The 25,206-nt window shown below is 40.6% G+C and overlaps 1 protein-coding gene across 1 annotated transcript in view; it reads right to left on the minus strand.

Moving 5' to 3' along the window:
- The window catches only part of b4galnt4a (beta-1,4-N-acetyl-galactosaminyl transferase 4a), a 116,644-nt gene that overhangs the window by 47,745 nt on the left and 43,693 nt on the right, over window positions 1-25,206 (minus strand). The window contains exon 3 of the mRNA XM_028408597.1: window positions 5,344-5,442. Within this exon, the coding sequence (XP_028264398.1) occupies window positions 5,344-5,442 (99 nt within the window). The remainder of the gene's footprint in view (window positions 1-5,343; window positions 5,443-25,206) is intronic.

The raw sequence follows: 25,206 nt of genomic DNA on the forward strand, positions 1-25,206 counted from the left end.
TGCAGATGCTTTTGTGAACTGCTGCCTCTGGGTCTTGACAGCTTGCTATTGTTTAAATATGTGAAGTACCCGCTGTAAACTCTAATTATGTGTACTGAATGGCCATCAATGACCACCGATAATATATATATTCTACATGACTTAATGTGTGACAGCAGTCCCAGCAGGCTGCCACTGTAACATTGCCACAGATATTTCAAACATGTTACAGAACATAGGCAGAACGCTACTCTCTGACTGTGGTTCTCTGAGTGGATCAAAGCCATATTTTTACCATACAACTAGCTGCTAGCTGTATAATCAACAATTCTCAGCTATCAATTCAATCTATTTAGACAGAGAAAAGGACCTCATGTTAAAAAAACAAACACATATAGCTGCACATTCTGTTGTCCTTTCATCAAAGGGGAGAGGAGTGAGTCCAGGGAACGTTTTCAGAGCAAACACCGCTTTGACTGCTACACCACATCCACATTTTAAGGAAAGACATGTTGTTGTTTACCTTCACTTTTACACAGGCAAATAATGGGAGATGTCCTGAAAAGAAAACAAGTGACAAATACTGTTCCTTACACTTTCCCTCCACATTTCTGTGTCTAAGTATATTTGTGTCCCCACTTTACTCCAATATCTTCTCTCTCTCATCCATCTGGTCACACTATCGACCAGAGATTCTCTTTTTCTCCTCCAGGAGGCTATCTCCCTTTCTCAAAATCTGGCGCAGCCTCCTGCGATCCTGCTGGCAGCAAGGCACTGACAAATGGCTGCTCAGTGCACCCACTGACAAGATATCGCACCAACTGACACTGTAAATCCCCGTTGGGTAAGAAAACTGAGACATGATGTTCCTGGCAAAGGCATACTGTGGTATATGCAATACCACTCCGCTTGCTCCCTGAGGGCATATACTGTAGGGGAGATGGCATTAAAGCTCAGTGTTGATACATGTTAGCACTGTACTGCGGTTTAACTGAGCTGTTGTGTTGAAATGTAGGAGCTCAATGAAACGGTGAACAGCACTTTTATGAATATCATAAAAATGTAATATCAACACAACATTATTTATAAAGCACATTTAGACTGTTGCAATCTATCTCATCTTCTTCTGTGCATTAGGAAATAAAGTGGGATAAGTACAGTAAGGGCTTTTTCAAGTGGTACAGAAAACGTTATGTACAGAGATAATGAGAACTCATTTCACACAGAGAGAGCAGCAAAAAATGGAAGACAAGGTTCATATGATCTAGATTCCAGCCTCATCAACTACAGTAATGAGGGTTTGTATAATCTGCCATCTGTCCTACAATTACATATCTTCTGTATGCCAAAGATGTAACATGAAGGGGAGGGATACATTTGCAGTGGATATGTCAAACTGAGGAACATGAGACAGAAGATGAGAGATGAGCAGTATATTTTTCATCTACCGCAACAAGCTGTCAGTCAAACGCCAGTAAGAGAAATTACATTTATGCCTCATTTTTGCTGTGCCTTTGGCTGGACAGACAGGAGAAAGACTGACATGAACATCAGACGTCTTTCCCTGCATCCTCACCTCACATTACTGTGGCATGAGGAGAGGCTCGGAGACGAGACAAAGATCTAATTCTTCCTCCAGTCTTGTCAGTGCATGTGTTTCGGTGTGAGGAGACAGCTGTGAGGACTGCTCCCACATGAGTCATGTGCCTGTGTTGTGCCACAGTATCTTCCTCACTTGCCTCTTGAGTGGTAAATAATAGGCTGTCCAAATGTGCTTAACCAAAAAGTACACACATCTTACATCGTTCATATCCAGAAAGACTCACAATGCTAGACATTTGAGCCAGTCAGTCATCCTCCAGCTGTCTTCTTGTGCCAAACGACCAGCCAGGCTTAGCACCTTCAGTGTAATAATACAGCTGGGATTAGGATTCCATTCATGTCAAATATGTGCTCTCTGTGACTTCAACATATACCAGTAGCACGTAGAAAAGTTTCCTTCAAAGTCTACAATGATTTAAATGTCACTATAATCCCTCTTACCATCACTTTCGGCTCCTGACAACATATTTTTAATATACTCAAATTCTCTCTAGATCCATGTCAGCTTTGCTGCAAATGACTGTCAATCCCTCCACGTCTGGCTACTGCATGACTAAAGGGACCATCTGTATGTGAAGAATATGGGCTGAAGACACAAGTTTTTTTAAGTCAGCATGATGAACCTGACCAGGATGGTAACTTCGTGTAGTGCCACTACATGAATCAATATAGCTGCTATTAGAAAGATAGTTTATTCTAATGCACATTTAACATGGAGAACCAGCCTTTGAGCTACATGCCAGGAGCCAGAATAAGAAAGATGTAGCAGGGTGAACAGAAAGTCAAAGCTTTCATTGGCTTGCTTTCCAATGTCTGTTACCTGGACAATAATTTGGACTACAGTTATGATGACCTCAACAGACAACACAGGTTTACAGACTGCTGTACTTTTGTTTTCACAGAGGAGTGACCCTGCCAGAAGGGCTCACCTTGTTTCAAGCCTACAAAAACGCAGCTGTGTGCAGTAAGGCTTGTTATTGGCTTGTGTCTTTATTGCAACACTGTGTTAGTTTCTAGCTACATCTTCTGATTACTGGAGAAGTGAATCAGTGGTTTGTGTGACAATATAAATTTGCTAGTTTTGTACATAAATGTTACTTGCCACATCAAAGCATAGCAAAGCATGTCACAATGACAGAGGCTTCAGTAGCTCAGGGCTATTTCACAGAAACAGTGACACATCCTGTAAAAATATGTACCACTTTTTAATAAACTGTATCTTGATCTCAGTGATGTTCTGGTGTCCTTGACAGACATAGTACATATTGCACACATGTATCTTTGCTAATCCGCTGTCACCTCTGGATCGGCTTCCTGGCTGGGGATTTCATGTATTTAATGAGGTCAACCTGTTGTAACCAATACAGGCCATATTCACAGCACAGTATTAAAAAAATAAACTTTCCTCTGTACAAGGTTTAGGAGAAATGAAGTCAACCTCCTCTAATTTTTTTCTTGCACACAGCAACCAAGCATTTGTGCATGTAGACTCTGACTGTCCGTGTGACCTCTGCCAGGCTGTGACAGCTGGCATATGGCAACGCTCTACCTCTGCCAGTCTGAGTCTACGCCTCTGACAGTGCCAGCTCAGTGGCCCCTCAGACCTCTACCATTTTGGCTGTGCACCAAGAAAACAAGTTAATGCTGTTAATTAGGACAGATAGCTTGTGAGGAACGCAAAGGAAAAGTGGCTGCACTCCATGGTTTCTGACAAAATTGGCTTAGGCTTGACATGGCAGAAGTCAGAAATAAGAGAGTATGGGGTATTTCTGCAGTATATTCAGTGAAATTAAGACGACATGTTGCTTTACACGCAGGCTGGAAATCAGTCAAAGAAGTGGTGCCCTGTTGAAGTGAGCTCTGACGTCGGTCACGCCTAATGTATAATGTAGTGGGTGTGGATGTTGCAACATTTATGTCCCTTCTGAGGCTGCTTTGCTATTCCAATCCACACCATAAATAAGAAAACATGTTTGGTCAATGAAGTCATGAACATGTTTCTGAGTGCAAACTGGTTTTGTGGTCTTCACAGTTTCCACATGCAAAATGATGAAACCCCAAGCAGAGAGTGAATGCAATGTGCATAATAAAGAGCCATGCTGCAATTCAGCTTTGAAATCAATTTGTGTTTGTGCAATTAGTCTACATGGTCCAAACAAGATAGCTTGTTTGGCTGCAGTCCGAGGGTGGCTGTTTTATATCAATGTGACTCTGTATTTTTAAATTATGTTAAAAAGCATCATCCGCATTTAGATGCAGGCTCCTTATTGAGACAACAGCTGTTTCTAGGCCATGTTAAATTAAAAACAGATATTATCCACATGTGACTACTAGCTTGACTTGTACAGCACAGTAACTGTCATCACTTAATGTTAACTTAAAGTCTTAGACATTAGAAGCATATCCTTTTTATTTTCTCAGAATATCCCAAAGATGCCCACTAGGAATTAGATCTAGAGAATCTGGGGCATCTCTGCCATCATCAGGGAGAACAACTACCAAAATGAAGTGCAACAATGTTTATGTGTGTGGAATATATCACCCAACAAGGACTGTTGTAAAGGAGATGCTCTGGTCCTGTCATCTAGTCACCACATTTTGGCTTTTGCCAAAGTATGTCCCACATTTTGACAGGTGCCACTGTGATGAGATAATCGATATCATCCACTCCCCCTGTCAGTGGTTTTCATGCTGCAGCGGTATGATGGATAATTTTGCATTTGATGTATTGTGTTGCTGAGAAAAGCCATAAAGACAGAGATGTGCTAACTCCAGAGCCACTCACTCAGGAGCGTCTGCTAAAATGTAAACCGCAGGTACTGTAACATTATCACAGCCCCTACCGTGTTCAGCACTGCTGTAATGCTGCCTTGTGCAAAAGCTTACATGCATAATGCTTTGTGGAAGCAGCAAGACATATGAGAAGAATCCTGTAAAACAAAATACAGCATCCCTGCAGTCAAACTGTGAATAACTCAGGGAACTATTCTGCACTATTATCCTCCTCATATGTGAGTGTATAAATTGTGTCTGTTCTCTACAGTGTACCCTCATCCCACACACCGCAGTGGAGCAGTGAGAATTCAAACTTTACCCCACATAGGGAAAGACTAATAAATCACATTTTCCAGATTAGGCTTACAGACACACATACATACGCAAACCTTTAATTAAACTCTGCTGAACAGGTTACAAATCTACAGCCGCTTTCCTTATCACTAATCCACTGCTTAATTGCCCTGTCTGCTGCTCCTTTTGTTACAGCGGGTGTGTAAACCACATCAGGGAGTGAGCTGACAAATATGGATGAATCACATTGACTGGTAATCTTTAGTCACAGGTGCCATTAAATATAACCTGCTATGTAATATTATCTTTCTACTAAATTGATTTATTATCATGAGGTACAACCATTAGACACAGTTTGTTCTTTTGATAATAATGCCAGAGAAATTACTGGATCTCTTTTGACTTGCTCTTTAAAAAGAAGACTGAGGCTGAAGAAAAATGAGAGTAAGACATCTGCAGACACATTTTATTTCTCAAGAGTGATATTAATGAAGTTTTTTTTTCCACATTATTAAATAGATTAATTACTGATGAAATATGATGACGGTTTGTGTGTGAGTGGCCTTGTGAAGGCACAAATAGCAAAGTAAGTAATACTTCTGTCTGAAAGATTGAAGAAAGGATTTAAAGGGAAATAATTAAAGAATACCTGAGAAAATAAGCACAAACAGGAGAGCAGAAAATCTTCATTACCTCTGGCTTCCATGGCAACTTCTTGTGATGTTGGCTGAGGAACTTCCGGATGTGGGTATGGTCCCTGTCATCAGTCCCTCCAGCAATTGGCTCGTCATCCTTAAGAAGAAACAGCAGAAACACACGCTTAGTGCTCTGTTATAAATCTATCACCACTAAGCACCATCGATGGAAGGAAAAGACAGATGTTTTGTGGTTTTAGGTCTGAGTGTATAAAGGCTAAAGTTATCCATCCATCTTCGTACAGAGCCATGAATCCATCCATCTATCAATGCAGTAATTTGACACCTTAATTGACATATGAGAAAGTAACATCATTAGCACCAACCGCAGCCTTTTCTAATTCAAGGAGGCATTAAGCAACAACACTTATATCACTGTGCATGCCACAGCTGAGAGTGCCATGCATATGCCAACAAGCAGGAAATACAGGGTTATTTCCCCAGAGGGCTTCTAAAACCCAGTGAAATGTCCTCTTCGCCATTTACTCCTAATCCAGCATTTGATTTGCCAAAGCCCTAATGTCCAGCACACTAACTATCTACCCTTCCAGCCAAGACCTGCTCTCCAGGGAGTCTGAACTCTCTCCCTGATCTGGGATTTAGCGCTCTACTCTGGCCAGAGCACTGCAGGGCTCTTTCTCTGTGGTCTGCTAGGGGGCATGTTCATGTTAATGCTGCGGTGTGACGGGCAGGAGGATAGAGCAGAGAGAGAGAGAGAGAGCAAGTTCTCGGCCAGCTATGAGGAGATAAAGCATTGCTGCGGGGTTCCCAGAGGAGGAACAACGTTGCAGAGCTGTTAAATGAGTGGCTAAGCATCCTCCTCTAAGCAGAGGTGTCAAAGGAGGCACACCTCCCCTGAGAGAAGCTGGAGAGGTTTTCAGCACCCCTGAAATGAGGGAAGGCACCAGTGTTTGCAGAAGATTCAGGAGAGGGGAAAAAAACAAATTTTTAGAGTAGAAGAGGCAAAGAGACAGAGCTGTCATATGCCAAGCCTTTGATTACTTTTTTAACTTCCAAGGGAGAGAGATGAAGGAGGGCAGGGAAGGTAATGATGAAAAAATGTGACAACAGGCTCCCCTCCTGTCTGCCACCAGAGGAGCGTAAAGCGCCTGATGTTTGTGAGTACCAAAAGACTCACAAACAGACCAGCTTTGTCACGCACACACAAACACTAGGAAGGACACAGCATTCATATTGCATCAGCTGAAGTTCCACACTAAAAAAAGGACAGCAGAAGAATAAAAAGGTAGGAGACAGGACTCGCCGGTCAGCAAAAAACAAAACTCAGATGAAACACTGGGAACCTAGAACTCAATACCTGCAGGAAAATGACACATTAGGTGAAAAGCATAAAAATATTTTTTTTCCTTTTATAGGAGAATACATGTTATTAGTACACCATAATAATAAGGCATGATGAAAACAGCTATGTTACACTGCTCCATCTTTACCGAAGCAACCAAAGCAACCAAAGCAGCCAAAAAAAGTCTCGGTGTAGATCGGAGAAATTGTCTTCTTAAATGTAAAACATCTTTTCACAGGGCAATTAAAAAATAGTCTGAAATATGAGATCTTTTTTACCTCTGCATTCAAATCTTGCTCTTCATGTTTGAGGGATTTTTCTTGTCATTAAAACAGTATGGCTTTTAACATTTAGATCTTGCACCGTCTCTGTGATATTGTGCACTTACTGTGAGCATCTTTTGTTGTCTTTTTGTTCATGATGAGAAATTTCCATCTATTAGAACAGTGAATAATGAATGTCAATGGAGGTAAATGGCTTTGCTGTGGTTACTGATTGTAATTTACTGAGACAATGTTTAAGAAATGTTACCCTGAAAGAATGAACTTTTATATACTACTTGAGATTGGACTGTAATTCACACTGACACCACTTCCCCAGAATGCTGCCTCAGCTTAAAGTCTGCTTATCGATGCAATACTAAAAGGTACAGTTAACTCACTGACCCGAGGTTGCACTACGTCCTTCATCTGCTGCATCTATTTTTCCTCTACACTGTATATCGACGTTACGCTTCAACAACACTGTCATTACTTGCAGTGTTCTACAAATACTTGCAACATTTTGCGAGACTCATTATTTCAGAGTTACAATCTCTAACTCATAAGCGGATCTCAATGTTTCTGGCACAGGCCCCAGAACTGTGTTATCATGTTTTACTGAAAATTAAAGCTGATGCTAAGTGGGCACTGTCAGATGGCATTATGTATTAAACATTGCATCAAGACAAAACAGGGAATATCTATCACGCTGATGAGGCTGCCTATTTATCATATGTTTACAAAGCTATTTACCTTTTTGACTTACACTCAAATAGAATGATAAATGATCTGTTACACGGTGAACATTCATCTGCTGTGACAGCAATGCATCAGAGACCCTAAGACTGAAGGCGAGCAGCAATTAATTACAGCTAAACTAAGTTGTTTCAGGTATGAACACACATCGCAGAGTTGTTAATCTCAGAAGGACTGGGTGATAGATTTAGTGTCCGATCGGCTGAGGTTCTGTCACAGAAATCCATCCATCCCACCCATCAAATACATCTCTGCAGTGGGTGTTAGCCTCCCGGCCCTTTCTTTCCAGACTCCCTTCACACAACAACAGTTCAAATGGATGACCTCGCTGATCCCAGCTTTGGGAAACAGCTGGAAGCAGTGTCCTAGAATACCAATGAGCTTAATTAATCTGCTTTATTAAACAAAAACAAGCACCAAAGCAAGGAGGGGGTGTCAGGCAGAGAGAGAGCGAGACACACACACACACACACACACACACACACACAGAAAGGGCTCATTTCACAAGTCTCTTATTCTACTCCCACCCGCCATGATAACCCCAACAAATGAGAGCAGATCAGAAGGCTCCCATAGTCCATAAATCATACTTTCATATAAAAGTTAATAAACAGATTGGCATAATTATAGTATTCTCCATTTCTCATTCATTTTAACTGCAGCCGAGATAATTAGTTTTATGAAAATAATAACTTCTCCCCGTTTTTTCACTAAATCATCAGTGACCAGGAGCCACTAAAAAAAAAACATGTTTTAACACTGTAATTCATTCTGTTCAGCATTATCACTTCCACTAACATTGACCAAACATTCCCAGTCTGCGTGACAAGCTGCCACTGGTTGCAATGCAAAGGCAGCGAATGATATACATTGAATAATAGAGACAAAGGGAAGAGAGATGGGAAGTGGCAGATAGGAGAATAAGCAATGTAAAACAAGACAAATGAACAGCGACAGATATAAAAGAGAAAAAAATATGACCAATGGTGCAATAAAGAGGAAAAAGTGTGACAGTGAAGTTTGATAGTAGTGCATAGTGTGTTGTGGCAGTCTAGTCCTCAGAAATCCCTCTGGCACATTACATGTCTGAAGCGACTGTGGACTGCCAGAATCCCTTTCCCACCTCTCTTTACTGAACAGACCGCTGTCTGTTTGTTTTCAGAGCAGTACCACAAAGCTCTGTGAAGTATTACTCACTTCCAGGCACTGTGGGTCTGTATGTGATGTGACTGCAGCTGAATTTTTATTACCAAATTCTCTGCACCACAGTTATACAGTTGGGAAAAAGAACACCAACCTGTTTTATTATAATAAAACCGCACTTATCCGGTGCAGGCTTAATTCATAATAACAAGGACAACTGTAAGTTGTCACGCACACAAAATGCTTTAGACCGCACTGTAATGTGCACACTTGTCCTAACGTCACATTAATCCTTTAAAAGTAATAATACTAAAATAAAATCTGGGAGCTTTTTAATACTGGTAATTGTTGTTGTTGTTTACAGCATTAGTACATATAAGGAACATGAGATGTTTTACAGCTACTGTGCAAGTACAGCTCAATATCAATGACTTTTTGTAGTGTTTCTGTTTCAGATAATTGAAAATTGTAAGCCAGCCCTGTTTGAGAAAATGGACACTCAGCTGCTACCTTGGCCTCAAGGTTTTATTATCCAAGAAAGTCCAGGAGAAGTGCTATCAGAAGAAGGCCGAGCTCCCCTTCTAAGAGGGTTGTTGAATTCAATCGTGGCAGCATGACCCCCATCCTGGAGGGCTGGTCATCATCACATCAGAAAGAGGCTCACAGTCCTCTGATCTCTTCCGAAGATTCAACCTGTGAAGCTGACAAAGGAAGTGCTCCTCCTCTCAGCATAATGCTGCAGCAACAAATGCTGTATATTTATAGTGCTTTTTTTCTACCTTAAGTCGTGAACTTATGAATAACCCCCCTTATAATGTGATCTTCAAAATGCTCTGGAAGATGATGTTTATTGTGTGGCTCACTATGATTTCTTTACATGATAGAGGACTAAGGCTTATGCAAACTTAATAAGGGGAGGTATAGCAGAAAATTACTAAATTACCGAGCCTTGTGGAGATTCAAAGCATGTTTATGCAACCCTGCACAACTATCAAGGTAAGGAGCACTACAAACTCAAGGTGATTATCTAAAAAGCCTCCAGTGTGACCCATATTACCCACTAACACACTCACCATGGCAACACAAAGTTTGTCACGGCAAACCTGAAATAGTATTCTTAACGTGGTCTTATGTGAGTGTTTCTTCTTTTCGGCAGTTCGGCAAGTGGAAGTGAGACATAATGAAGAAGTCATGTATGGGTCTTTGATGTACAAACACATTTTGTGAGTTCTTCAGCCTGGTAAAATGATTGTATTCCTGTACTTGCTATGAAACCAGAACAATATCACAGAAATGGAGCCTACAATCAAAGTACTTACTCCACAGGTATGTTAGGCAAACAAGGCAACAAAGCTAAGATCATTCGATTCATTTACATGTTGTTTTGTCAATTTGAGAAAGCTGCCAAGCAAAAACTGGCCACATTGATATCATTACATGTAACACTGGCACATCAACGCCGCTGGAAGCTGAAATTTAATTTTTGCCTGCAGACTGCCATATGCTGGTGTAGCTGCTCTGGGTGTTAGTTAATGAACAGGATTGTCCTGGGAACCACCTCCATGATCCTGGATCAGTGCTCATGAGCGCTGCGAGGTTGAATAAATCTGCACCCAGATCTCACAATCAGCCGTTCTAGTCTATTTCAGTAAGAATGCTGCTTTGGGAGCTCCGATACATTTCGAACCAAATTCCTCATTACTCTTTACAAAGTAGCTGGCATCGCTGAATAGAAATCAACCCAAATACTTTTAGTTAAACTACTGCAGAACAAATCCCAACCAAGAGAATGAAAGGGCGCAGCTATTTTTGTCTCCCTGTTTGCATTATTCATATTAGAAATTGCATGCCAGTAAATGGAACAACAGTAGGAAGGCTGAGTGAGAAAGAGAGGGAGAAAAATAGAACATAAATAAGGGACGGCTGCAGTCGATAATAGGAGTGATAGAGTCAGGAGCTCCAATTCATTGGTTGGAAGATTAATGGTGCAGAGATGAGTACAGCAGGGAGACAATAAGACACAAAGGAGAAGAAGGAAGGGAGAGAGGGAGGCAAAGGGAGAGATGGACAGATGGGAGAGTAAGAAAAAGGGAGAGAGCCATTATTATCCTGCATGGGCACTTACAGAGTACTGATTTTATTCTGAAAATGGTTAAAGTAGGGTTCTGCTTGGAATGTATGTGTGCATTGGTCTACATACATAAAAAGTGCTACAGCCCTTTGAAAGGAGAGCTTATTCTGTTTCTAACTAGCCATCTTGACTTAGAATTAGTCTGCAAATATTTTTGAATGCAGGGGGCAACAAGTCTGCATGCCTGCTCCTTTTTGGATACTGTGCATTTTGGATACTGTGCATCAGAATTATAAAAATTGTGAATGACTGATTGAGAACAGGATTTGTCATTTGGTTGAGTGGTGCAGACAGAGCAGGGAAAGTTTAAGCCCTCTTCCGCAGATAGCTTGTAATGTTTGCAGCATAATTAAAACCATCTTGGGTTGTGCTTCTGTGTAGCCTCAGGAAAAATACGAAGTTAAAAGACAGTTAAAGGTGCCTTTGATCATTTGAAATTCAATGAAAGTAGAGCTTGATTAAGATACGGGTCAGATTAGTGAAAAAGGAGAAATGGCTGGAAGGGGACAGACAGCAGCAGATGTAGTTGGCAAAGAGAGATAAGAGTCATGCCAAGCTCTGTGTCTGTTAAAAAAATTTAAAACTCTATACATTTTATATCATAGTCTAGTTTGGAGGAAGAAGAGGAATAAAACTTTCTTATGGTTTGGCTTTCCTGCTCAGGCTGATAACTACTGACACGGTGCAGCTGGCAAACAGAATGGGCAAACAGTCAACTGCCAATCATCCCTGACCTCTTGCTGCTCAATCTGACCTAATCAACACAGAGGCTGCTTCAGAGAGACTGAGGCAGTCTGAAAAAGAGGTGGACACACACACACAACAAACAAAAGTAACAGTGTTTGTATTTATGTGTATGTAGCAAATTCACCAACAAGAAACATTCTTACAGTTTCAGCATCTAATCCTGTCATTACTCACCACAGAGGAGACACCACTACAGCCACTTAAGAGAAAGCACCTGAACGTTTTCTTGCCAGGGCAGAAAGGCTCATTTTTTTTCATAAATGAGTCACTGTTTAATCAAGCAAGTGTTGAGGAACAGGTTCAGGAGGAAAAACCTTTAGAGTAGCCTGGTGTGAGGCATGCTGAGGGGTCCACTGTCCCCCTGAGCAGCACACACTGCAAGGTGAGTGTATCTGTGGAGATCACAGCAAAGGAACCAAGTTATAAAGACATTTGTAGAAGGGGAGAAGAGCTTTAAATGTCACATGAAACTTGACAGGGAGTCAGTACTGCGGATAGGTGTAGATGAGGTGCTGCCAAGTTTCTTTTTTTTTTTTAAATCTGGAAATCCAGGATTCTTTCCAGGACTTAATTGAGCAATCCAATTAAAATTCTGTTACAGTAATCCAGACCAGGAGTAAATACAAGGATGAGGCCTTTTGCAATGAGCTTTATTACAGGAGGTATTATCTATTCTGTGCCTGCTGTGTTTGTGTGTGTTTCATTTTATATCCTGTCTGTGTTTCTTACAATTGTGCATCAGTAGTTCTACACCTGAGGGAGTACAGTGTGTGGTACAAAACTGATCTGACAATGATTAAACAGGCCAACTTTCTGAGGTGCCTTGCACCTAAAATGCAGTGACCACAATCACACTGACAGGGTCTCCTCATTGCCTTTAAATGTGTGCACTGAACTGTGCATTTATTACACACAGCACCTAGATTTCATCTGCTAACATCAAAGGATAAGGATGTTAAAATGCCCCCTCCTCCTGTTACGACCCACAGTTCCCTGGACCTAAAACTCAGGATGTAACCTGAGGTAACTGTCCAACCACGCAACATGCACAGCTCTATGATCACACACTTAGAACAAAACATATTCAAATGTGTTTCAACCACGATCAAAAATGTATACAAATCCACAACTAAGCAGACACACACAGTCACATCACTTTTATACACACAGATCTACAGTAATGTGAGAAAATGAGTGATTTAATGCTTGTTTTCTTAATTAGTCATACAGTCATACAAATTTAAATAGCATTTTTTAACATTGAAATAAATTACGATAACAGACAGTCACGCAGAATAAAGCTCACTCCTATATTCATCACACATTTAAAACATCACAGTCAGGGACTGATTAGATGCAAATCCGGGCTCCATATGGCGCTTCCAACATGCACCTACAACCTTCATTATAATACAAACTGGCTTCAGAGGACTCTGTTGGATCAATAAGCTAACAGAAAGACCCTTACGAGGTGGTTGCATCTTTATTATCTGTGATTGTATCTTAAGGCAAGACTGAAAGAGGACCCCCAAGTGCCATTAAGGAGATTGTGGAGAGGTTATAGCTATGCCTGCAATCAATAGTTACATCCTCTTATCTTGCCTTTATTGAATAAACACTGTGATAGCTCATGTAGGAGGTGTGCAGGTATATACTCCGCTCTGAACAGGGCACCGGTAAGTGATGACACATTGTTAGTCAGTCCTTGTCATCAAACAAGTTCACACAAAGTGATTCACCAGTTTATTAGTCAGCGCATACTTTGCATTAGCAATGCAGATGCAGAGCTATATCCAAAAGCTACCAAACAGGCTAACTAACATTGCTTTGTTGCATTTAAGTATCATCAGCTCAGTGAGCAGTAACCACTACAGCAGCATCTAAAAAATGGAGCCATAACTTACTCCTGCATTTGACCTGGTAAAATGCTGTGAGAAAGGTTTAAAGGTTAGTTAGGCGTTAGCTGTGCCAGTGGTAAGGTTGAGCCCTCAGTGTGAAGCAGAATGAAAAGTGCACAACACTGAAGAGCAGCTTCACCTGTTGTCAACTGACTACTATCCTTCACAGCTTCTTCTCTGCAATGGGCAACAAGCATACCATATATTTCTTGCTGGGAAAGAGACCAGAGACCAAAGCAATTAAATACATACACAAATCTGATTGTTCACTGCTAGGAAAATCAACTATTAATCACTCTAGTGCTTTTATTCTTGCAAGAAGGAACAGTCACATACAAAGTGTCTGAAAGAGTGTTCAAGGTTTCTCTGAGCAGCTCGCCTCTTACACCCTTTGTTATCTGACAGTCGCAAGCCATACAGTTGATGAAATGTCACAAGGGCGTAGGCATACTCACAGAGTCATGCCTTTAAGTCAAGATCAAAAGTTATGTACATATATGTACATAATATTTAAGTACACGAGGAAGTATGCTGCATAATTCCCAGAAAGAAAGAATATAAGAAGTAACAAATAATTTACTTCCGGCAAAATCTTCAGACAGACACAGGGTTATTATTTGAAAGGGAAAATTTGAAAAAAAAAAAACCTCTCTCTGAAGAGTGCTTCTATCTGTGGAGTGAATATGTGGAACGGAACTTGTTAAAAGTAAAAATATATATCAGTGCAATAAATACACATTTCTCTTTTTAAATCACTATTTGCTTATTGGCTACTCATGGTTTCTAACTTAATTATTTAAATTAATTTTATTTTTTAAGTAGTCCTGTCAAAGATAAGTTGTTTTTTAATTTTACATTTTGTATTAATAAATACTTGTAGGTGCTTTTTATTAGGCTTAATATAAATGTATATTTTTTTATTATAGAAACATTCTGTGTGTTTGTTAGTGTGTTTCAACCCTTGTTTAACCTACATGTGTATGTTTGGGTCCACATCAGAGGACAAGTTACTGTACATCTAAAGATAACAAAACAGTCAGAGTGCCTAATGTGTGCTGAGGCTGATTTCACATACAGTACCATATATATATATATATAATATACACTCCCCACTGCCTGCCCAACTTCTGCAACTGACATTTCTGCTGACCAGCAGTCTCTAACTCTCTTCCCTCTACCCTTATTCCAGTTTTTTATTCAGCTCTCTCTTCTTACTGTTAATTTTTAATGTGATATAACTTTTCTTCCAAGTCCAGAGAAAGCCAAATGAAAGCTTCACAAAACAAAAAAAACATATTCCTGACTATGGAGCCACTAAGCTTTTTAAGTGCTCTTTATATTTGCCAGCACTCAATTTCAAGTCTTCTTAACAACCTGGATAAGCCAAAAACCAAGTAAGATTAATAGTAGCAGAGTAAGTAACAATCCACCAGAGAAGCTTTTCATTTGGGTGCAGAAAGAAACCGGAGATTTAGATGGAATTGAAATATTATTTTGCACACCAGGAAGTGTTCCACAAAATCTGTCATGAAGAACAAGTTTAAAGGTTAAAGACTTCCCACTGACACCTTTGTTTTAGTAGTTTTAATTTGTCCTGCTGTAAAATGGGTGACAGGGAGAGATGAGCAGTGTGCTGCCCCAATGTACTCCCATTTTCACCTCGGCTAAATAAACACAGGGATGTGTCAGCAAAGCCTTTGGCAACAGGGGATGACATTTGCTATTTTTCCTCTTTCATTTCTAGCTTTTCATCCTCTCTCTGTCCTGTCTCCTCCTTCCTTTAACATTTTGCCATCACCCCTAGGCACAGGGGAAAAACTCAGACTCTTTCATCTTAAAGAAAGCTGAACCTATCTGTGCATCCACCTATGGATCCCATGAATGCACACGTGTGCCTCTTTCAGATGACAGGCATCTGTGACCTGAGTGATGCTAGCATTTTAATAATCTGCTTAGCACCTGGAACCATCTCACTTCCTGAAGCCACTGTCCTCTATGGGTCCAACTCAAACTGACAGAACAGACATGAGCAGCTCTGAGGAGGAGGCCTCCGGTTAATAAGCCGTGTCAAAACTAATGTCTCTTCAACTCTGTCCTCACAGCACTCTTTATCAGCTGTTTAGAGAACTCACATCCACCTGCTTTCACTTCGTCTTCACTGTTGCTGTTGCAAAGTCAGTCGCAAACATCCCTCATTTACGTTTTTCACCAAGACAACAAGACAGACAAAAAGTAATTAAAATTGCCCCTGCTGCTTTGTGTTTAATGTCCCTGTCAGTGTGCTACAGCCTTGGAGCCACATCACAGCAATGTGCTGCTTCTGTTTGGCCCAACAGCACACTGCAAACTGCTGAACCGATGTCACATCTGATGTAAACTTTTGTATTTTCACAGCAGCCAAAAATCATCCAACAACATTTGCTGTCAGTTTCACTAAGATTTTCTTATTTTACTTTTTATGTAGCTATGCAGTTTTACAATCATGTCAATGTAAAATCCTTCAGCATGACTCGTCTCCACGTTAGCCAAGAAAATAGGCTGGTAAATTTTGAACTAGGTCCATTCAGAATTTGAAGAACCTTGGTGTTTTCTGGGAAGCAGTCCACATTTCCACCAGCTGAAATCAAGGATATCATTATATTATTATATTCTTCTTTGTTTTTATTTCCAAATAAAAACATGGACCAGCATTATTAAAATAATACTGTTTATCTTGTAGAACGCCGCAACCATTGGGGGCAAGTATTTTTTTTACCACTCATTTTAATTATATTGAGACTTAAAATTCCGCATAATTATGGGTGTTGCCGCTTTGAGCGACTGATGGTTGCTGTATCACAGCGCGAGTTTCCTGCTTCCACAATAGCCCGCCCCCTAAACTCCGCTCGTGATCCCCCTCTTTGTCCATATTTGGAGTTTTGGTGGACGAGACGCTGCCATCATGGCGGCGGTCAGAGCGTTCCGGAGCTTCCCACCAGGCCTCAAAATGTCAATGAACCAAACACATCTGATGTTTGTGAAAAGTGGGGAAATGGGCCTATTTCTTTGTGTAATTTGATAGATGCCACTGCATGAAGACTTGGTTTTCTGAATATGTCCTGATGTCCTTCCATCACAAATACCCTATTTTTAATGTTTTCTCCGTCTCTAACCTCTCTGTAATTTGCTCTATTTTAGTATCTACAGTGCAAACTCGACACTGACTTGTGGCGTGGGTATTCAGTAGTGTCTGCACATGTTAGTGAAGACAGATAGCAGCAAGAAAAGAACAATGAATCTTCATCATAGACTGTCACCATTTCTCTCCCACAACTACACACCCACAGTCCCAAGCTGCTGGTTTGTTTTCAGGTTCTGTGTGTTTTGTTCAGACCTCAGTGCTGGCAGTGTGTTCTCTATCCGTCCATCCATCCATCCACCTGTCCATATGTCCAATCTCTGGACACCTGGAGGGAGGCGGACAGGTAATTTATAGCTCGTTCCTGTGCCTGCCTCCTTCTTACAACACACCCACATTGTTCTGAAGCCCACTTCAATATCAAGCAGGTGCGTGGGTTGTAATTTCATCTGCCTGCAAGTATCATGTCAGATCAGAGATGACACATACTGTAAAAACATATACCACCACCACCACCTGTGATACTGCATAAAGATACGTATACATACTCTATATGATACCTCGTAAGCAAAGCAGGTAATTGTGTCTTCGTGTATCATATATATATTGTGAGTGTGATGTTTTGCCGCTGTGTGTCTGTCTGCTTCTTGATCGTTTGCCAAATGTTCGTATGCTGAAGGAGGAGGAGGAGGAGGAAGAAGATCACTTGTGATTGGTTGATCAGGATCTAACTCTGTTTGTCTGGCGCATCACTTTGTCTTCTGTTACTGCTTCTTCCTTACTGCCTATACATAGCTCTTCTGGGCAACTTGTAACAGGTCATTTAACATGTTTATTGTACAGTTGCTGTTACTTATTTCTGCAGGAGTAAAACAAATTAAGTCAAGTTTTCTGCTGTTTTTTTCCACATGTAAATGCCAACACATTAACTTTTGTATCCTGCACTTCACATAAAATGATCCAATCAAACAGCAATTCTTTGTTCATGTGCTTGTGTTGTGCAGCAGCTACTGATTCCTCACAGTGGCTTTGGAGGAAAATCAAGCACAATCTGTGACAGCAGGGTCTTTGCTGACCTTTGAAGCTGTAGCTTTTATTTATCAAAACTGTTTTCATTGCGAGCTTTCTCTACCGCTTTTTCTGCAAATAACATCAACCCTCCCATGAACGTCTCCTGTGAATCAAGCATTTGTGTTGCATTAACACAGCAACATTCTTCTGATGAATGCTCTTGACTTGATGCATTCAAACAGCTTTTAATATCAAGATGGAGAGACATATCAAAAACCTTCAACATATACTGTAGCAATACATCCTGATTTTGTCATCTAGACGTTACTTTGTTAAAAGCCCTAAAAAGAAAAGGGAAGAAACAGACAAAAATGTTCAAGGCATCCTCTTAACTTTGCCGTCAAGATCAGCAAAGAAAAATAATGGCTGAAAAGATGTGGGTGAGACCATTCAACAGTTGCCACCAATGTGGAAATTTCATTTTGTGTAGTTTTGTTAACTGACTGGCTTGTTGTCATCTATTCCTCGAATATGAAGCCAGCTGGGTTATCCAGTGTTAGCAGTGGAATTCTGTCTGTAATGGTGGCTAATTCATGTTTGGTAAAAGCTACACAGTTTGTCACAGATGGCTTACTAGTCTCTCAGACCTCATCCAAGGTTGACGCATAGTGAAGGGTGAGAAAAAAGAAATTAAACTTCTAGCAACATCTTTTATGCTTAAAAAATACTTTAATACAAGTACATCTGATGCATTATAGAGCATTTGCATCTGTCTGAACTTAAACTGTCACTTCCTGTCTTACAACACTGTTACTAAACACTGTTGTGAAGCTGTGTAAAATGTAAACAATTGCATGAGGTGCAAATCATCTATAGTCTAACCCTCATAAAACTGTTCTGCAAAGAAAACACAAAGAAACATAAGATGCTGAAATGCCCCCATGTTTTCTGGGCCGAGTTTTTAAGATGAACTGAGACTGTCCTGTGGTCTAAACATGCTCCATTGTACCGCTGCACATCCTAATACTCACTGAAAACAAGGAATAAGAGGGTGTCAAACTGTTGAGAAGTCCAAAGGGAAAACATGTTAAAAGTACAACAGCAGCTGGTCTCCTTGGAGACTTGCAGCATGTTAAAATAAAAGGTGATGCAACACAGTGGTAAACAACCAAATGAGCACATATGTCTATACATAACTGTCACTTAACTAAAGGGTTAAATGATTTGCAGATCAGAGCATTTGCATTTTTTCATGACCTAACGTGTTTTGGAAACAGGGCAATACTCCAGCAAACCTTTACCTCTCGCTACATGACAGGGAAATTAGTCTGGTTTTTCAGTTTTTAACAAGTGTGCAGCAGACATAAAGAGACGCTCACTCAAACTACCACCATCGATTCACTGGTTGCAATTAACACAGTGTTGCTCCTGTCTGGTCAGGTGAATTGAAAAAGTCAATAAAAATTGGTTTTCTTCCAGCAACTGCCATCTCACAAGACTTTGAAAGGGCCAGTACGGTTCATCCATGCCTCCCAGCCAGCAGAATTGACTTGCGTGTCGATATACCTGTAAACTTCTTCGGGCTCAAGTGGGAAAAAAATCAAGGCGTTGGCTTGTTTAATGACAGAATAAATCCAGGAGGACGTTCAGAGGAATTGATATCCTGACAATAACAGCAGAGCTGCACAAAGCACTCCAGGAGCTCGCCCTGTCCACTACTGTAGCTGGATTAATAGACTACTTGGATGCCCTGTTTTGGACATTATGAAGAGAATAATCACAGTCTTTCCATTCCCTCATCACTATATGGTCAATGTTTAATTTTAATACGCAATATCATCTAATGTGTGTGGAATGAGTGCACAAGACTCATTTACAGCTAAGCAAGGTCAGACACATGTGAACTCTAATGTTTTAGCATCATTATATTATTATATTATAATGAAACAATGTAAGGTGGCATTTTAATGCAAACACAGAACATACTGCTTCTCTCAAACCCACAGAATGAGATGAGATACAGAGGAAATAGGATGGTGAATGTAAGCAGACACTAATGGAGCTGATATAAAGGTGAGAAGTAGAGGCTAAATAGGTGCTCACCCTTCATAATTCTAAAGGCTCCTTTACATTATTCTGTCACGTTTGCATGCAGTCGGAAAGTAGTTCCTTCATATGAAACAGGGAAAGCAGAGAGAACAAGTGTGTGTTACACTATGCAAAGCAGTTGCAGACATAAGTTTGTCTATCCGTGTAAGATACTTGAGATGTACTCAGTTTACTGTCAGAGAGCCACAGAGAGTAAGAAATCCGAGTATGTCAGGTAAAACAAGCTCCCATTTTTAGACTGTGAACAATGAAGTTTATCAGAAACCTATACACACAAACCAATATCTATTTTCTGATGTCTGTCAAGCTGAGAAATGCTGTGCAACCGGAAGCACACAGTCCATAGCAGAGACTACACATTAATCCCACGCGCACATGCAGAGCAACTTCTCAGGAAAGACAAGGACAATCGACAAAGGACAACCCTTTGAGGACATTAATGACAATCTGCACCAATGTATCTATACATATTTCTTCCCACAATATGACACCAGAGCAAACTGCACTCTATCAGTGGATAAATACTGAAAACTCCTGCTAAAGCCTATAACTGGATTCACTAATCTAATTACCATTCTAAGGTCAAAAATTAAAGTCAACATGGAGAGGACTTCACTGTAAACACTTTGTGAGCCATTTATACATATGCATACATATTTGATAAATGTTTAACAACACACTGTAAGGATTTGTTTGTGTATAATCACATACTATTAAATGTGATTGCAGCTGTGCTATAAATTATTCAACAACGGTGACAAATATAGCAATAAACCTGCCTATCTCTACATTATAGTGCAGTGTTTACTGCCTGTAAATACTAAATAGAGGAGTAAATGTTACCATGTAACCTCTTTTATGACGGGAAAGATGTGAAGTCTGGTACATAAAGGAGGATGCAGAGGTGACAGAGCAACGATGACAAGGCAAATAAAGAAGAAAAGAACTAGGAGTGTGACAAGGCAAAGATCCTAAGAGATCAATCAAAAGGCTCCAAGTGTCTGGACTTCTTCCTGGACAGCATGGGGACAGCAGAGATCAATGGAGAGTAAGGTCTACAGGCGGTTTTACCGCATGAGACAATACATTATGGACTGGAAACACATACTACAGAGGGTAAGAAAATATGTGTTAGAAAGATGAGAGGACAGACCAGCCTGCATGAATCGTAACCTGTAAAATGTGCCATCAGCATGCTCTGTAGTTCTGCGCTTCATGGTACATCAAGAAATTAGGCACCTCTCCTCACATACTGGTGGTTAACATTTTGAGGCCAGTCTCAGATGAAAGAGTGCAAATAAGAGCAAAAAAAAGTAGACACATGGAGGCTGGCACCTATGGAAAACTCCTTAGGGAAAAGCTGAAAAGTGAAGCAAAACATGAAATCCCCTCCAACTCCTTTTGAGATAGGGCTCTAACTCACTTTCACTCTTGCAAACAGGGAGTACTGATGAAAGCGAGGAATGTTCCCACGAGAATGCAAATGAAACTCCTCTTCTTCAGACCCAGAGAATTACAACATGCCCACACTCACAGAATTTTTCAATTACTCACATCAGTCCATCCATCCATGGTGCCACCCTGCCTTGTCTTCTTATCTGCTTCTCGTCAAGTACATTCAGAGCACTAAAGAGATTTGGCAAGAAAGATGGAGGGAGACAGAGAATGCTTTGCTTTTATTGTTTAGTGTGTCTCTGTGTGGCTCTTATCCCTGCCTTGGTTCTATTGTTAGCCGCTTCTTTGACAGTCTTTCTAAAAGAGAAGAAGATGGAGGTGTGCACAGTTTTTGTTTCCCTTTTATCAAGTGGCAACAGGAGGACCACCTGCTTATTTGATCTGGCAGAAACACAGGGATCATCACACCAGTGCACACAGTGATGACTTCCCTTGCCAGGCCATTCTCCGTGATCCAGCCGTCTAAAAGCACTTAAGCGCTTAAACAAGTTTGTCCTGCAGGAGTTGATGGATTTCCCATTCAAAGCCTCTGACCATCTGCTCCTTCTGTTCTCAAGCATTCTGCCTGTGTTAACAATGCTTATGCTGGTTGGGTGTTGCATGATGCACACATTTCCATGTGCCTAGTAACACATTTAAAATTTGATTTGAATGATAAGAACCGTGCTAGTAAAAGCCAATATAGCACTAAGTATGAAGAAAGGGAAAATTCTGTTTCTTCACCATAAGGGACATGTTAATCAGACATAAAATGAAGTAAGAGGAGACATTTGTCTTCCTATCCTTCCCATAGCCTGGTATCCTTTTTTTACATGCTGCAACATCCAACCATGATGAATAACAGCTTTAAACTTAATTCAAGGTCCAGTCTTTGTGTCAAAGTCTAATTTAAACAAAAGGTTATTTATTATAGTTCGTCCCGCTCATACATTCAACTGACTATTTACTATTACATATCCAAGGTCAGCTGGAGCAGGGCCAGCTCTATTAACTGTGGCAGGTGCCTTAATTCTCTAACTGCTAAGTTTTATAGGACTTCTGGGACTCAAGACAGATACAAACTGTGGGATAAGTGCACAAACAAGGTGTGTGTGTGTGTGGGTGTGTGTACATATATATATATATATATATATATATATATATATATATATATATATATATATATATATATATATATATATATATATACAAAAAAATCTTCTGTTTTAAGTATGTGTTTAAGTATTTCAAGCCTTCACAACAGAAGCCAGCAAATGAAGAAATCTTCGCTTAAATCTAACCAAGTAGTTTCAATGCCTAAACCTGATGGCAAGTAAAAGCAAAACACCAGAAGGGAAAATAAATTATGTTTATAAAGCACAGAAAGACAGCCACAGTTCTAAAAGGGGCATGAACACCACCCTTGTGAGTTAAAAGTCTGCAGCATAGTTACCATACAGGATGGTGATCCATCCATCCCTTAAAGTTTAGCAGGAAGGGAAATATATTGAGTTAAGCCTATTGATTGGAATATGCATAAAGGTCTAGTTTCTTCAGTAGAACAGCAGCCCTTCACCTGGACATGATAATGACCCCCTAGAAAGCCTCCCTACAAAGGGAGAGGGGTGGAGCTGAGAAAGAGAAAGAGAGATATACAGCAGTGTCATCCCTTTTGACCTAATGACCTTCACTCAGCATGGCCCCAGCAGGAAACTGAGTGGTAACAGCAAACAGCCAGCCTGTAACGGCTTAGCATTGACCACTGCTGGAACACGGCCAGCTGGTAGGAAGCAGAGCAAGTGTAGAAAAAGCAGGAATCTTCAACACAGTGCCTGAAAGTACTGAGGTGAATCCTGCTGTGTAATTCTTCAACCTGCAACATGGGGATAGGAAATAAAGCTAAATGGTAAAAAAAGGCCTAAAACAGGAAAATTGTTGTAATGAGGCTGCTGGTATTGCTCACTTGAAAGTTTTTTCTACAGCGTGCCTGTTTGTGTACATGTACAGAGCACTGCATGCACACACAGGCTTTCGCCTGTTGGCAGCTAGTTGTGGTAGCAGAGTATAAAGACAGTGTGGCCCTCACTGCTGGAGCCCTGCCTGTGAATTTTTTGTAGTCTCCACAGCTCGGATCTCCAGCGTCTGAGAACCAACACCAGGCTGACAAATGCCTGAGAGGTGATAGTGAGAATGAGTGAAAGCACTGAAGCACCCGGAGGAAAAACAGTTCTGGACGAAATCCTCAAATAGCCCCCTATAACGGAGCTGTCAACACGCGCAAGCTTGAAGAATGACAGAGATGAATTCACAGTTTGTAAGGTTGCAGGGGCGTACGGCTGAACAGAGTCATTTAGTCATAAAAAAAAACAGAATCAAGGGAATACACTAATTATCAGGAGGACATGCACTGCTGCTGCTGCATTAGCAGGTCTACTTAAAAAGTATTACAATGATCTCCGGATAAACCTGAACACAGTTCCAATTCTGGCTGTGACAACTGTTACCATCAGTTATTAGAGAGATCCCAGATCAAGGAATGGAACATGGAGCAATGTGAGCTTTTCTTAGTATGCTTTACTTTTTGAGGGCTAAACAAACATCTTCTGTTAGTTTCCCATCAGATTGTATTTTATATATTCAAACATCCATGCAATTAACATTATGCAAGATGACAAAACCTTAAATTAAGCCCCAAGTTGTAACACCTCTTTAATGTAGTTAATCAGGACGCCTAAGAATTTTAGAGAATGTAGCCTATTTTGCAGCAACATTTTTAAACTTCTTCCAGCACTTATGAAGCACATTGATCACAAGGAACAAAGAAAAGACTCAGACAGCACTGATTTACAATAAGTGTTCCAGAAAAGGAGCTACACTGCCAGAAGTGCAGATAAACTGTTGTCATTTCACGATCTACTACACAATTATACCCAAAAAGCACAGCACTTGTTTAACAGCACAGTAGACTGTACATGTGATGTGAACAGTCAGGCTCATGCTTGGTCTGAACTCAGCATAACCCACTTGTACAATAACAGCCAACTGTGTCATCTTGTATGCTTGAATTGATTCAGTTTAGAGTTTCAGCATAATGTGGGATTGTTTGGTCTACACAGCAGTTTGTTACAGTCGTAGAAACACGGCAAAACTCTGAGTTTGTTCAAGTTGTTGATACTGCGACAGAAAGAGATGACCCACAATTATCTAAAAGCGACAGCTTTCACAGCTTTCTTCCTCTCTTGCATGACAACACGTAGGAGTTTGTTGTCATTCCTCTATCCTTCGACTGTCATAATGTAGCAGTTCTTCCCCCTCACTTTATAATAATAATGATAATTATAATAAAGTTCTTCCAGCCACAGGGAGACAACAACCTGGAAAAAAGTAAACAAAGTCAACATGAGCTCACACATTCAGGGGAAGGGCGTTCAAGCTGATGTTCCAAATGCCTCATGGGAGTTCCATTTCCACTTGGCTGGCTGCAGATCCAATCAACTGGCAGGAGAGAACTCAGAGATGATGTCACTGAGTCACCCTCAATCAATCATCACATATCCTTTTCAACATAGCAGCATTTAAAACGCTATAAATGTAATAGGTACCTGGAAAGATTAGTCATATCTCACTGCTCAGGGTTCATATACAGATTAAGCCATGACGACCAATACCCAGAGTGTGCACACAGCATTGTGTCATCACTGCCAACAGCCTGTGCGGTGCAGTTGAGTATGCTGCTGAGCGACCACGTGTTTATTTACTAGTCAGCCCATGCTCTCTGCTCCTCATTTTCAGGGAACTCTCCCACCGCTATCAGCACCTCTATACCATCTACCATAAACTATCGCCAAGGCCAGGGCAATGTAAGGCAGCCATATTTACAGCCCTGAAAGCAATTGGAGGTTAACAATGAGGCCAGGCGGCTGCAGTTTATAGGCTGCTGTAAAATTGCCA

This window comes from Parambassis ranga, chromosome 6, assembly GCF_900634625.1.
Source record: "Parambassis ranga chromosome 6, fParRan2.1, whole genome shotgun sequence".
NCBI lineage: Eukaryota > Metazoa > Chordata > Actinopteri > Ambassidae > Parambassis > Parambassis ranga.